Consider the following 15,841-nt stretch of genomic DNA (forward strand, 5'->3'; position numbering starts at 1 on the left):
AGCAGAGCTCTCTTCCAGAGCCCTTCTTCCAGGACATGCCCACAAAGCCAAGGCTGAGGAACCTGCAGCTGTCCAGACATCATTGAACACCAGTTTCCATCAACTCTGACCTTTGGCCATGGGGATTGGTTCTTAGGGGTGCTGGGGTCTAACGCCATCTGGAGGGCCACAGTCTCCCCAACCCTGCTCAAAGCAGAAGACAACAACAGTTTTTGCAGTGCCACCAAGGCAGTAGAAACAAAGGAAGGTTATTGAGTCCTTGGTGGGCTAATAATGATCAACACTTGGCTTGGTGGATCAGAAGTTGCGCAGAAGCTGATCTAGATACACCCCTCATATTAATGAAAGCTTGGTGTGCAGTAGTTATCAGACAAGAGAAGGAGGAGACATGTTTCAAGCAGATGCCTAAAAGTAGTAAATTCACAGAAATTACAGACAATGTGGTGGCATGTGTTGTGTATATTGTGGACTACAACTTCCATCAGCCTCAGCCAACATGACCAATGGTAAAGGTTGGTGGGAGTTGTAGTCCATAACATGGGGACACCTTGTTATCTATATGTGCCTCACATTATGTTGCATTTTCAAAGTCTTCCATAGGCCACCTTGAGAGGGTTCCCTGAAAGGCAGTGGGAGCAAATAAATCAACTTGTCCACAGAAGAATGGTCAGTGCTTTTCAACCAAAAGGTTTTCCTTAGGAGCAGTAAAACAAAGTACATATTGAAAAAAGTAAATAAATGTAAAGACCTAATGCAAACTGTAAACAAACAACCTCCAGAGAGAAAGTAGAAAATGCTTGTTAAATTGCATTTTTAAAAACTCTCAAGATAGTCACTGTCCAACATTTATGCAACATCAGACAGCTGATAAACTCAGCATGTTTGCTGGAGGTTATGTTTGAGTATCCATTTTAAAATGGATGTGTTAGTTTGTGTTAGTGCCCCTGTGGATGGCATGTGGTTGAAAATGCATTAGGCATTCCTACCAAAGTAAGTTACTGCTTTTAAAAGCACTTCCTTGAGGCACGCCTCTTTGCTCTTCTTGTTCGATGACTGCAACGTTTGCGTTTCCAAGCAAGCATCATTGTGACAAAAGAGACATTCTGTTTTCATACATGATTGGTGTACATACATCATAATCTGACATCAGTGAGGAGTTTGACTAGATGACTTTTAAGATCTTTTCATTTCAACTCCACATTTGTGACTTTTTGTGATATTTTCCTACACTGAAATTATCTCCATTTGGGAAAAAATATTTTGCAGGGAAGCACTGCTAGTCTTAGAGAAGGCAAAAGTGGTGGCTGACCTAAAGACCTTCATTTAACATAGTCTAACCACCAGGTAAGCTTTGTGCAAAGAAATCCGGATGAATGCTCAATCATCACGTTGCCTGGAGGAGCCCGAGGCCAAGACCGCAAGGTTAAGGCGATGTGCAAATGATCTGCAGCAGCCAAGCTGTTTCTCTCTGAGAGAGTAGTGACCCTTACAGAGCAGGCCACCCACCGGTCTTGGTACAGGAGATACTTTTTCATTTTGAGCCAAGTCGTCTCTCCAGCCCTGGGCTCTTTGGATCTTGTTCAGGGCCACAGCTATGCGGCTGCCCACCTTGGCGTTGTTCTTGATCAAGGCAATATCTGATATGGGGAAGGGTATGATGAAAGGAAAATAAAAGCAGAAGAACCCGAGAACTAAAAGAAAAGTAGGTGTAAGAAATTGGTGCAAAGATCTCCCTCTATTTTAATTTCCCAGAATGCTGCCAGTATAATGTTGCGCTGGGGCAGTGTAAGATTTCCAGAAAGTATGGAGAACATGGGGGGGGGGGGAATTATGCAATTGGATTTTGAGGAGGGGAAGTAAGAAGCGAGCATTTTCAGGAAAGGATACTGGATCTAAGTGACTCCCCACTAGATAACTTGTTTAGCATCTGCAGCAAGAAGGGTGTAAGCTCCTTTCCTGTAATCGCTTTTTCCCTGCAAATGTAAGAAGAGCAATCTGGATGAGAACCAGTAATTTCATATTTGTATATGAGAAGAGCACAAATAAATCATCTTTCTATCCATAAAAGGGGGGAACACATCAGGTGGCCCTATCTATGCTACAAACTTAATAAATATATGCATTGATTATCCAAGGTGAGCTCAGCTCAGTCTTTTAAGTGGAGGGACTTGATTGGAGAAAATCTGCCCCTAGAGGGCACCCACTGGCTGGAACTTGGGTGTCAGAGGCCTCAGGGATCTGTGGACAACTGCCCGCCCCCCTCTGGCTGGTGCTCTAGCAGGGCTATGGAAGACAAACAAAACAAACCCAGAACTTTTGTGTTATGAAAAGTTACGGGATTTCAGCAGCAGCTTACCGAGCCTCTCTCAAAGCCTGCTGGATTGCTTCTTCAATAAGCTGTCCTGAAGCAGCTTGATCCTCAGGGCAGGGCACTGCAATCAGCACTCCACTGCCCAACTGCAAATTCAGGGACCTGGCTGAGGAAGAAAGGCCATTAACTGTGTTTCTCTGCTGAATAACTCTATCAACAGGTGACAAAGGTGGCATCACAAATTTCATCGCTTATACAGTGGTGCCCCGCAAGACGAAATTAATTCGTTCCGCAATTTTTGTCGTCTAGCGAATTTTTCGTCTTGCGAATCACGAAATCCCATAGGAATGCATTGAAAATCAATTAATGCGTTCCTATGGTCAAACAAAGTCCAAACAAAGCCAAATTTGGTACAACAACAGTTTATTAACTGCTCTTTAAAGTCACACATACTGTAAAGAGCAGTTCAAAAATTGAAGGGAAAATAAATTAACTTTATAAACAAAACATGTCTTTGTTTTTAGACAAAGGAAACAAAGCCGCGAGACGTTTTCGTCTTGCGAAGCAAGCCCATAGGGAAATTTCGTCTTGCGAGGCAAATCGCAAACGGAAAAACCTTTCGTCTAGCGAGTTTTTTGTCTTGCGAGGCATTCGTCTTGCGAGGTACCACTGTAGATGTATATGCATGTGCTTGCAATTTATTTCTTCATCCCAGTAGCCTCTGGTGTCAACTGCTTTGCACCCAATGAAGTTTAATGCAGCCGTCCAGACGTTTTGGACTACAACTCCCATCAGCCCCAGTGAGTGCATAGATACGTGGGGGCAGCCATCCTTTTTTTCTGTACAATTCCCCTGGAAACAGGCGGCACGTTATGACATACAGTCACTTTCTGGACCATTCTGAAAGAGATTTTAGCAGTGTAGCATCCTGCTACTTAGCAGATCCAAGTCACAACAGAATGTTTAAAAAAGAAAAATTATAAATAATAATTATTTTGCTTACGTTACATTCCTTTGAAGGTGACCCGGAAACTACAACTAATCCAGAATGCAGCAGCTAGACTGGTGACTGCGGGTGGCCACTGAGACCACATAACACCAGTCTTGAAAGACCTACATTGGCTCCCAGTATGTTTCCGAGCACAATTCAAAGTGCTGGTGCTGACCTTTAAAGCCCTAAACGGCCTCAGCCCAGTATACCTCAAGGAGTGTCTCCACCCCCATCGTTCTGGCGGTTCCCTCATTGCGAGAAGCAAAGCTACAGGGAACCAGGCAGAGGGCCTTCTTGGTAGTGGCACCCGCCCTGTGGAACACCCTCCCATCAGATGTCAAAGAGATAAACAACTACTTGACATTCAGAAGACATCTTAAGGCAGCCCTGTTCAGGGAAGTTTTTAATGTGTGACATCTTATTGTATTTTGGTCTTTGTGGAAGCCGCCCACCTGGCTGGGGAAACCTAGCCAGATGGGCGGGGTACAAATACATTATTATTATTATTATTATTATTATTATTATTATTATTATTCCAATCCACGCGCAGAGCCAAGAGAGTGAAACAGGCATATTCACTCTAAAGAGCAGGTTGAAACAAGGTGGCCACCCACCACTAATTTCAGTAGGTCCAGTGCAGGAATCCCCACCTTTTTTAGACAGACACCCCTAAGCTGTTGAGCTTCTTTCAGCAGAAAAAAAGCCCTGGGTCCAGGGGGCTCTTGGTCACTTGGGGTGTAAGAGGTTGCCAGGGCCGCTGCCCCTGCCAAGTCTCAACACCAGGATACTGAAAACAAGAGAAGATATCCAAGGATGGAAAGGAGCACGTGGGACAGATTTGTCCTGCTCCCATGCGCATTTCTTCAATAGTAAACCCAACGGACTACAATGGGCTTTGTTCCCCAATATGTGGGCAATGAACTTCCGCCTCAGGGAAACTGAGAAGCTAATTGGTTTGAACTCAAACACTCCATTCTCAAAAAGCACTTTGTTCCACAGACAGCTCACCAATCAGCTGTGCAGCATTCTCCTCGTTCTGCACATGATATGGGGCCTGGAAGCCGCTCTGATGGCAGAAGAAGGCTGGGAACTCTCTGGAGTCTCCAAAGGTGGCCACACAGACACCTTGAGTCTCCTGCAAAAGTGAAGAGCGGGGGCAAAATGAAAATACTATACGTGGTATGAAAGCAAAAACCATCTTTGCTGGGTTATGGACCAAATCACTTACCACACTACAGAATCAAATGAAATTTCCATGATCCCAGGTCAGACCATTGGTCCAGCTAGCTCTTCACTGTCTGCTGCAATGGGCAGGTGTCTTTCTTAGATTGACTAGCTGAGGGCCCTGCTGCCTGGAGATGTCAGAACTTAGGGACTTTTGCACCCGTGTATCACTGAGGTACAGCCCCTCCCCAAGCAGTAAACCCTTACCACTCTCACACAAAAGGATAAAATACAAGCCCTTTCCTCCAGCTCCATGGACTTGATAGAATCCGATCTCATGAACTAGATGCAGCAAGCCCAACAAATCTCTTTCTTGTTTTGTCTTTGAACTGTGTCTACAACCTCAAAATATATACATTTTAATTGCTATAATCGCTATAATGCATGTGGGCTGCCTGTGGCTCATGGAAGTATTCATTGCAGCCCACTGTGGGTACACAAGCCACCCAACTACTTTTAGAATAAATTAGGTGAGAAAGTTTCTGTGTTAGAAACTTAGGCCAGTTTCAACTCAATTTGATTAATACTTTGGTTGCAAAGGAACATTCATAAAAACAGATAATTTGCCTCCTTCACTTCCACTACGCTCAAAAGAGGGATAGGCATATCTGTCAGTTTCAGTTTCTCCTTTTCCCAGTGTTAAGTTCAGTTTTCCACATTTCCACATAAGTTTGCACTTTTTAAAGTTCTCATGAAAGTTACTAAGCATTTTAGTGTAAATTATATTCACATGCAATTTTGCCTAATGTCAGGGAACTGCCATCAGAGGGAAGAGGAGAGGAAAGTTGCTCCAGTGATGCAGGGGAGGGAACTAGCAAGGAGAGAGAGAGGGTTCCCACGGGGGAAAGAAATCCAGGGGACACCAGGGAGAAAGGGGAAGGTGAGAGCAAGGCGGAGGGGAGGCTCAGAGACTCTTCCAGTGAAATCAGCGGAGAGAGCACAGGACCTCCGCTTGGCACGCCCACGCTGCGCAGAAGGCTTCCACGCAGAGAATCTAGGAGGAGACTTGGAGTCAAGCAACTTTTATGTTGGAAGAAATTTAGGTCCCGCCCACTGACGGATTCTGCCAGTGACTAAGACAGTCGCATTTCAAGGGCTGTCAAACCAGGGAAAGTTTTAGCTATACAGCTAGCTTGGAGCAGTTTGCAGTTTACGCACAAGCAACCCCAATTCCCATTACAGCAATCCGTCAGTCCCTTCGTTGCTTGTGCGGAGAGCAGCAGAGGCAGCGTCAGGAGTCAAACTGGAGGAGCAGGCGCCGGAGAGGGGGCCAGGAAGGAACCAACGCTCGAAGAGAGAAACAGAGAGTTGGAGCAGCAACTGGCTATACTAGCGGCGCAGCTGGATGAAAGGCGGACTCAGGATGCCCAGGGGAAGCCCACTCCCATCGCAAGGAAGGTACCGGGACTAGTACAGAAGTTTTCAGGCAACCCCAGAGACTATAATGCATTTAAGACAGAAGTGCAATATGCGCTGGACCTGCAGTATGAGGACTTTGTAGATGATGGGGGGAGGGTCGCTTTTGTGATAGGGCACCTGGAAGGCGGGGCCAGAGAATGGATTAGGCCCTTAATGGCATCGGAGAATGCCGCCTTAAAGGACTTGAGGAAATTTTTTAGCGCCATGGACCATATGTTCTCAAGTGATGTGGAGCAAAGCGTGACACGCAAGGAGCTGATGGCGTACAAACAAGGGAACCAATCAGTGAGAGAGTACTGGTCACGATTTGCCATGCTAATCCACAAACTCGGGTGGGAACTGGGTTCCGAACCAGTACAAATGCTATTTGAGGAGGGCTTATCCTCTTGGGTAAAAGATGAACTTTCCTGCTCGCCCCGCCCACAATTGATGGACCAGCTGACTAAAATGGCGCTTGCTGTGGGAGTACGCCAAGAGGCGCGCGCTCTGGAAATGCGGGAAGGGAGAGCAGAGCGTTGGCATGACAATCGCATTCCAGACATGCCTGAGCCACCTGCACCGCCCGCGCCGCCCGCGGAACCAATGGAAATTGGAGGAGTGCGCGCGCACGGGGTTTCAAACTCCGGCGAGGTTCGCAAGAAAGAGGGGAAAACGACCAGGAAGTGTTTTCTCTGCCTACAGCCGGGACATTTTGCCAGAGTCTGCCCTCAGAGAAAGGCGTGGCAAGGAATGGTGGGGGCCGCTGGGGGAGAGCAGGAGCAGGGAAACGGCAAGGCTTGGCTGCAGGAGAGCGGGCACAGCAGCCAGGCGAGCAACCAGTGAAGGTGCCCAAACCAGACACCCCCCCCCCGGGCAGCCATAGCCATAGAGGTGGTGTTAGAGCTCCCCAACGGACACCCTATTAAGGTGAAGGCATTGCTGGATTCTGGCAGCTCTTGCAACTTCTTTAGCAGGGATTTTGCACTAGAACACCAACTCCAGGTGGTGCCTCTCGAACACCCCCTGCAAGTAACAACCATTAATGGGAGAGAACTCTTGGGGGGGGGGAAGTGACCCACCAGACCCCTCCCATGAAAATGAGGGTCTCCAGACACACTGAGACAATTGCCTTTCACGTTGCCACATTAGCAGGGCCACCAATCATACTGGGAATGAGCTGGCTAGCACTGCACGATCCAGTAGTGGGGTGGCACCAGCGAACAGTCACCTTTGGGTCAGCTCACTGCGTAGAGCACTGCCACGAAGGGGAAACCCCGAGGATGGCAGTAGTCAGGATGGCAGGGATGGTGGTGGGAGAAAAGGTGAGAGTACCACCTCAGTATGCAGACCTGGAAGAAGTCTTCAGTGAGAAAGAGGCGGATAGACTACCCCCTCACCGGCCCTTTGACTGTCAGATCAACCTACTCCCAGTTACCAGTGGGTAAGCTGTACGCCATGTCGGACAGGGAGATGCAGCAGTTGCGGAAGTTCATTGACAAGAACCTGAAGAGGGGCTTTATACGAGAATCAAGGGTGGTGGGGGGCAGTCCAGTGTTCTTTGGACAAAAGAGACTCCAAGGAGCCCCGCTTGGTCGTAGATTACCGGTCCGTCAACTGGGTATCGGAACCAGTGACCTTCCCAATGCCCAGGATTGATGACATTTTGGCCAGGGTAAGGAAAGGGAAGGTTTTTACCAAGTTGGACCTTCGAGGGGCGTACAATTTGATAAGGATGAGGGAGGGGGGTGAATGGAAAACCACGATGTTCACCCCTCTGGGGGCCTTTGAGTACCTTGTGATGCCCTTTGGATTACAATCAGGCTCTAGCACATTTCAAGCATTCATGCACCACGTGCTGGGGTCCCTGCTGTACAAGAATTGCGTGGCCTTCCTGGACGACGTGCTTATCTACTCAGAGAACGAGGAGCAGCATGTAAAAGATGTCAGGGAAGTGCTGAAAAGGCTGCAGGAGCACCAGCTGTGGGTCAAACTGGAGAAATGCCAATTCCACGCCTGAGAGGTGGAGTTCCTGGGTTACAGGTTGTCGGACAAAGGCCTGGCAATGGACCCAGGAAAGGTGCAGGCAGTACTAGAATGGAAGGCTCCCAAGACCCGGAAGGACGTGCAGAGGTTCCTGGGGTTTGGAAACTTCTATAGAAAGTTCATCAAGAACTTCGCCCACCTAACGGCACCCATAACTGATTGTCTCAGCAGCAAGAAGAAGTTTGAATGGACAGCAGCAGCTCAGGAGTCTTTTGAAAAGCTAAAGAGGGTGTTCGCTTCCGAGGAGCAACTCTTACACGTGGATCTGCGGAAGCCTATGAGGGTGGAGACAGACGCGTCAGACAGAGCGGTCGGAGCCGTGCTGCTCCAGCCAGGAAATCGATCAGAGTGGAAGCCGTGTGCCTTTTTTTCTAGGAAGCTGAACAAGTCAGAGCAGAACTACACAGTGTATGACTGGGAATTACTGGCAATTCATGAAGCCTTTCAACGTTGGAGACATTTCCTGATAGGTGCGAAGCACAAGATCCAGGTGTGCACGGACCACAAAAACCTGGAATATTGGAGGACTGCTCGAGTTCTCAACCAAAGACAGGTGCGATGGGCACAGGAGTTTTCCAAGTTCTTCTTTGAAATTCAGTATGTGCCCGGAAAAGAAAACGTCAGGGCAGACGCCCTCTCCCGTAAACCTGAGTACGTGGAAGGAGAGGGAGAGCCAGAAGCACGACATGTGATACCCGAGGACCGATGGGTGTGGGGGGGAGTGTTGATAGGGAGACAAGAACTAACCGGGTTGACGAGGAATGACGATTACGCACAAACTAAAATCAGGGAGATACGAGATGCAGAAGAAAATCAGGGGGGTTTTGAGGAAAAGGAGGGGGCGCTGTACTATAAGGGAGCATTGTACATACCAGAAGGGGACTTGAGGAGAAAAGTACTCAAACAACTACATGATAACCCCACGGCGGGACATTTTGGTCAACACAAGACCATGTTGCTAGTCACCAGGCAGTTCTGGTGGCCAAGAGTGAGGGAAGATGTTAGAGAATACGTTAGGGGGTGCGAGCGCTGCCAGAGGGTTAAAGGGGAGAGGGCACCACCCGCGGGGTTACTGGAGCCCTTACCCACCCCAGAAAGGCCATGGGAGGTGGTATCCATAGATTTTATGACCGATTTACCCAAGTCCAGGGGGAAAACTGCAGTCATGGTGGTAGTGGACTTGATGACCAAAATGTGCCATTTTATTGCTTGCTCGCATGCAGTGACAGCAGAGGAGACAGCTAGACTGCTTATAGATCACGTTTTCAGGTTGCATGGCGCCCCCTTGAGGGTTTTGTCCGACAGAGGGAGACAATTTACTTCCAGATTCTGGAAGAAGCTCATGGACCTGCTGGACATCGAAGTGAGCTTCTCGACAGCCAGACACCCGGAGACCAACGGACAAGCAGAAAGAGCTAATAGCGTACTTCAGCAGTACCTTCGGTGCTACGTCAACGAAACGGGAAACGATTGGGTGGAAAAGCTAGCGCTGGCCGAATTTGCATACAATAACGCTGAACATGTGTCCACGGGGATGAGTCCCTTCATGGCCAATTACGGGTGTCACCCCAGGGCCTTCCCAGGGGGGGGGAGGGGAGGTGGAGTGTGCCGGCGGCCGAACAATTTGTGGAAGAAATGGAAGCTTTACACCAACAACTTAAGGTTAACCTGGAGAGGGCTAAGGAAGTATACAAGAGGCAGGCAGACAAGCACCGAAGAGAAGGGGAGACTATAAGGGTTGGAGATCAGGTGTAGTTGCCAACCACTATCCCTACTTCAGAATAACAGAGTTCTGAGCAGGACAGCCATGACAGTACAACTATCCATTGAAATATGGGAGTAAATTCTACGTGAAGCTGGAACGACAGAACTGAGAAAGGCCAGATTAAACCAGCCTTCTGTCTCTTGTTCCTTCCCTCTGCACTGCATTTGTGGCTCCTTACCAGATATTCCAATGTCCTGCCAATATCCAGTATAGACTTCACACCTGCGGAAATCACGGCAACTGGAGTACGGCCTAATTCTGTTAGGTCCGCACTCACATCCAAAGCTGAAAAGGACAGGGAGATAAGACTGAAAAGACAGTGGCCCTGCCAAAATTCATAGCCACCAAAATGGGCAAACTGGTGGGGGTGGGAACCATCATAATTCTGTATTAAAGTAACATATGAAGTTGCCTTATAATGAGTCAGACCACTGGCTCATCTTGCCAGTACCATCTAATTGGCTGTGGCTTTCTACGGTCTGAGGGTCAAACAAGATGCAACTTCAGCAGAAGAATCCAAGAGTGGTGCATTCCATGTTGCCACCAGAGATGAAACAGGAAAGTGCCACCCTGCCCTTTCGCCGCCACCATCCCTGCTGAAGCCTCCCTTACCTGGGTTGTTTGGCAGCATCCACAAAACGGCAGTGGCAGGATCTCATGGACCAAATGAGAATTCATGAGATTTTGTGGTATTTCAGTGCATAGCTGTCAACCTTCCTGTTTTTTTGCGGGAATTTCCCTTATTCCAGCGCCGTTTCCCGCTGCTTCCTGCTGCTATCCCGGATTGTTAGATATCCCGTAGACTGTCCCCAGGACAGGTGTGGCTGCTGATCCCTTATTTTTCAGGCTGCTGATCCCTTATTTTCAAATCTGAAAGTTGACAGCTATGTTTCGGTGAGATCTCGGTACTACTGCTTCTCCATCAGTGGCAGAGGGGGTGGGGTGGGGAGGGCAGCGTGCCTGCAGAGGCACTGCCTCGTGGGCTTCTGCTGCCTGAGGCGGCTGCCTCAGCCCACCTCATGAGTTGGCCAGCCCTGGATTAATCCTATACATGGCTACTCCAAAATAAGTCGTGTTGGTTTCAGTGAAGTGAACCCATTGCTTTTTTTTCTGGGGGGACGAAGGGGTACACATACCCCTAAACATTTTGTGAATCTTTGTCCATTTGCTGTATTTATTTTTCCTGATTTGAACTATAAAATGGTGATTTTCTTGAGTCAAAATGAGAGTACCCCTAACCATTTTTTAAAGAAAAAAAGCACTGAGTGTACCCCATGGCAAGTGTGTATAGGATTGTAGCCCTAAACGAGTGAATGCATTTAACCCGATGTGTTTCAAAGTAGCAACTGCAAGGTGTGTGGGATGGATCAGTTTCGAGACTGTGCTGTATAAGAATTGGGGAGGGTGTCCTGGTTCTCACCTCTAGAACAGAGGGGAAGCAGGGGAGGGAGGGAAGAATGTGAAGAAATGCCATTAATTCAGATGTAGCCCATGTGGTGCCCTGCAGATGCTGCTGGACTATAACTCCCATCATCCTTGTAGGCTGAGCTTATGGGAATTAGCATCCAAAAGTATCTGAAAGGCCCCAAGTTTCCCATTCCTAGAGGAGATCCATAAAATGGTAGGTGATAATAGGCCTAGAATTCATATATATATATTAACATAAACAGCATTTAGCATTTAACCTCTGGTTATAAAATCAAAACAGCATTTGGAATTTAATTTCTAGTTATAAAATTAAGTCTCTTACTCTTCTCTCCTTCGCGGTGAACCCCTCCAATTCCTCCTGTCACAAATACAGGGATCTTTGCTTTGTGTGCCACAATCATGGTTCCAGCCACAGTTGTACCACCAGACAAGCCCTGTGTGGAACAAGCCAGTCATAATCTAGTTTGCGCAAGACCCTCAGCAAGGAGTGCTTAGATTCCAACCCTCTCACATCATTCCACCACTGGACAAAATACAGCAATGTCAGCCAACCTGGGTGGCTCGAAAAGGAGACTAGGCAAATTAATGGAGACAAGGCTATCCATGGCTACTGGTCATAAGAACCGTAAACTACAGAGGTGGGGAACCTGGACCTAATTAAGCTTACTAGGTCACCCCATTTGGCCCGCAAGTAACTGCTTTGGTCACCCTGCATGATGACCTCCGCTGGGAGAGATTCAGGGGAAATATGTATGTTAATTTTCCTTGACCTCTCAGCAGCTTTCAATACTATCAAGCACTGCATCCTTCTGGGGTGGCTGTCTGAGTTGGGGGTAGGTGGCACTGCTTTGCAGTGGTTCCAGTCCTACTGATCCAGCAAGGTCTTCTCATGTGCTTAGGTTATGTTCAGAGATTATGTGTGCTCTATAGAGATTTGAGCCAGGGGAACATAAAAGAAAACAAAGCACCACCCCTCAAGAATTCAGTCCAATACCTGACTGAGAATGTAGGGAAGATCTCTCCGAGACACCTTTATTGCGTTTTTGCTCTTGGCCAAAGTCTCAAGCTGTTCATTCTGGAGGCCCACATGGATGCGACCGCTTAAAATGCCAATAGTTGCTGGCACAGACCCATTTGCTCTTATTATTTCTTCTACCTCTCTGGCCATGCTGGTGCATTGCGAGCAACGCAAAAGAAGAAGAAGAAGGCAAAATAAGTTGCCATGGTATTAAAAACTGTACTCCTCACCCAATCCCTCACCACACCCTCATTTACATTTCATTTCCTTCCCCTGTGGCTCCTCTACATAATCTTGGGTTAGTTTTAATGGCGATGAGGTTCTTGCGTTATCAATTTATGGCCAGATTGTCAGCACAGGGATAAATCAGCTATGGGGAACCCTTGGCCTTTCAGGTGTTGTTGGGAGTACAGTTTCCATCACCTCTGACCATTCTGCAATGCTGACTGAGGCTGATGGGAGTTGGAGTCCAACAACATCTAGAGTGCCACAGGTTCCCCAATCCCTGCTCAAAAATGTAGGTGGCAATCTGGGGTCCCCACTCTCCTAATAGCCCTGCCTTTAGCCAACCTAAAGCCTATTCTCTAGTATGTCAAGGTTATTGACCAGTGCTATCTTTCTAGAAAAAGAGGTGCCGGAACGCACCATGACCCCCTCCCCTGTTCTCTTATAATGGCAATGGAGCCCACCTGAGAGGTGCCGGGACTGAGTTCTGGTGAGCTCCGGCTGAAAAAAATGCCCTGGTTTTATCTATTCTGAATGGCAATCTGCACAGAGATAAATCATTTGGTGTATCCTTCCTCAGATTCTACACATTCCCTGATGCGCTGCGTTTCTAATGTCAATTAACTTTTTCCACCCAGAGGAGTGTTCAAGAATGCAATTCCCTCACTTGCAATCTGCAGTGGTACCTTAATCCTAAAGAGACTGTGCCATCTGTTCATTTGCTGTGCAAAGACTGCCCCAGATAGGCTTATCAAGCTTCACTACCATAAAAAATGTATGGTTATAGGAATAGGAAACAGGCTTAAGTGGATCCTACCCTGCATGTATATGTTTATTACTTGGTGACTGCAACTTCAGGCGATAGCTAGAACTTGTGAAGCAGCCATCAAAGGTCAAATGTAATTGACAGAGCTGTCATTTTTCCTGATGACCTCAGCATTGTTACAGGGTTGCCAGGGGCGGGGCTCTTGTGGTGGGTACCATATTTTCTGCCACTTCCATTTTCTTAAAATTTCCCCCAAAAGCCACTCACCCGGTGGCTGGGTACAATGCAAAATGAATTACTGGTGAAGACCCCTGCCACTCAGCCACTCCCTCAACTTCCCAGGGCTGTCTACATAAATTAGCATATGCAAATTCTATGTAGATTTGTGTCAGGGGCCTCTGCCCCAAGTCCTTTAAATACCTAGCAATGCCCCTGACCTGGTGACCCCAGAAATAGTCCTTTTCAATGAAGGCAGTTCATGAGTTCAGTTTAGCTGCAGATCAACAAGCAATGAGATGTCATGAGGTGCATGCATGTGTGCATCAGTTTCTGGCCTAGCCCAGCTTGCAGCTTTTGCTGTGTGAGAAAATTACAGTCTCTGCCCACCTCAGATTCTGGGGATATGGCATGCCATGTGTAATGATGGTGCTCTCCAAGGCAACGACAGGCCTCCTGCTGTCCAGGGCCTCCCTCACCAAAGGGTGGATGCAGAAGTCGCTGCCTAGAACAAAATACAAACACTGTCGATATCTAATGGGAAAGTGTGACAATCAGGGCAGGAGTCCAGGGCCTCAAAGAGCAGAAGGGCTCCAAACACAGCAGGGCTTTGCTTGCATTTTGAAATGTAAGTGAAGTGACACACATGATCATTTAAAGAGGGAGCCCCTGTAAGGCCATTAAGGGTGCAGTCCAAACTCTGGTGAACAGCAGCTGGGCTTAATGGAATGTGGGAACCACTGCCACATCTGTAGCCCCCACCGCTTGTGCCATCCAAAACAGAAGGCAAGGTGGGGGAGGAGTACACCTGTGCAAGGCTGCCATAGCAGAAAACTCTAGATTGGGGCCATTGCTACAACTTGCCAATAGCTTGGGATCCAGTGGATCCTTGGCTAGCTGAGATCCACCCCCTGCCCTCCTCCCACTCCTGAAATGCCCCATGGGGGGGGACACATGTACCAGCTACCACCTTTGGAAAACCTCAGTGGCAGCTGCTGCCAATGTGTTGTTTTTGTCAGGAGTTCAGCCTACACTGGAGTAGGACCCTGACAGAGACACACACCCGACTGGCATGTTCCCTCCCTCCTGGTCGATCGTTCAGGAGCTTCATAAGCTTTCTTCAGCCCAAACATCACAGCGACTGATGCCAACAGACATCGGCACACTTAGGGATCTGCAGAGTCTTTGCAGCTTTGTGTAACAGACCTCAGCAACTCAGCATTTTGGCTAATCTACTTTATTTACATATAAACACACACTGAGCACTGCAACATGGTTCCCTCTCTCTCTAGCATCAGACAGCAAAGAGAAAAAGAACAAAGGACAATAGTCCCACTTCATGGAACACAGTAACACAAACATCCTGTCTCCATCACTTCCCACTCTGTGGAGTCAAAACATATACCGTCATGTGAAAGACAACAATCCCATGACTGCAATCATAGATCAGGAATTCTAACAGTTTTTGTGGGTGCAGTTGGGGCTTCTGAGGCAACAGAGCCACTCCACTGGCACAGCCCAGCACAGCCAAACAGAGGGGAACAGAGGGACACTGTGGCCTCATCCAAACCCCCTCCAGTGCAGTAGATTTAAAAATACCTAACAATACAACTGCTCATGGTATGTATTCTGAACTACAAAAAGCCTGGGTTTTGAAAGCAGATTTGTTGCATTAGAACAGTGGCAGACTTTGGGCTCTCAAATTCAAGCAGCACCCTGTGCGACGCTATAATTTGGTGTGCGCTTCCCCTTCGTTCTACAGCGCTGTTGTGGTGCCCCCTGCAGTGTGGTGCTCCATGCGGCCAAACTAGTTGTGCTACCCTAACACTGCTTCTGAACTAGGGTGACAGAGAGCATCAATCCACTACAAATGCACAAATTAAATGCTCCAGTCTGCACTTGAATCCACCCTGCAAAATAATGGCAGTCTGAAGGAACCCTAACTGGTGATGAGTTATCAGGTGATGTACATGTATGCATGAACCAGCCTTAATACTGCACACAAGGGTGGCATAAAAAAGAGAATGCAATCTCTTCAAGAAACACTCACCGTTCAAGTATCTTCTTATTTGGAGAACACGAGAAGCCACAGAAGCCACACGGCCTCCCAAGGTAAAGGCAGGTTTCAAAATCATTCTTTGATTGAAGAGAAGGCCAATTCATGAAGACCAACGCTGTCAAAAAGTGTGTCTGAAAGGAGCAAAATTTGTGCCTGTTCTCAGACTTTAATTGACTTGCAAGCTGGTCCCTTCCTTATCATTTATTTAGGCATTTATGTTGTTGTATCATCACATCATGCCCCTCAAAAGTGGCTTCCAATGTGTAGTCAAAGACCACAAATCGACCCATCAGTTTATAAAACTGCATAATATTCATGATAAAAGGGAAACTAAGGGAGAATGGAAATGAAACAAAGAACCTCAGATTAAACCTCAAATTTCCTTTTTCAAAGTTTT

The 15,841-nt window shown here is 47.5% G+C and overlaps 1 protein-coding gene across 2 annotated transcripts in view; it reads right to left on the reverse strand.

Annotated features, from left to right (window-relative positions):
- Positions 1-15,841, reverse strand: part of LOC308596920 (uncharacterized protein) — a 38,081-nt gene that overhangs the window by 13,020 nt on the left and 9,220 nt on the right. For both annotated transcript variants that reach the window (XM_081212248.1, XM_081212249.1), the window contains 9 exons: positions 15,436-15,575; positions 13,776-13,890; positions 12,155-12,329; positions 11,483-11,594; positions 9,911-10,017; positions 4,311-4,437; positions 2,357-2,477; positions 1,888-1,973; positions 1,507-1,637 (listed from right to left, as the gene is read on the reverse strand). In XM_081212248.1, the coding sequence (XP_081068374.1) occupies positions 1,507-1,637; positions 1,888-1,973; positions 2,357-2,477; positions 4,311-4,437; positions 9,911-10,017; positions 11,483-11,594; positions 12,155-12,329; positions 13,776-13,890; positions 15,436-15,520 (1,059 nt within the window). In that variant the 5' untranslated portion in view covers positions 15,521-15,575. The remainder of the gene's footprint in view (positions 1-1,506; positions 1,638-1,887; positions 1,974-2,356; positions 2,478-4,310; positions 4,438-9,910; positions 10,018-11,482; positions 11,595-12,154; positions 12,330-13,775; positions 13,891-15,435; positions 15,576-15,841) is intronic.

The sequence above is a fragment of the Podarcis bocagei genome, assembly GCF_964188305.1.
Source record: "Podarcis bocagei genome assembly, chromosome: 10".
Classification (NCBI taxonomy): domain Eukaryota; kingdom Metazoa; phylum Chordata; class Lepidosauria; order Squamata; family Lacertidae; genus Podarcis; species Podarcis bocagei.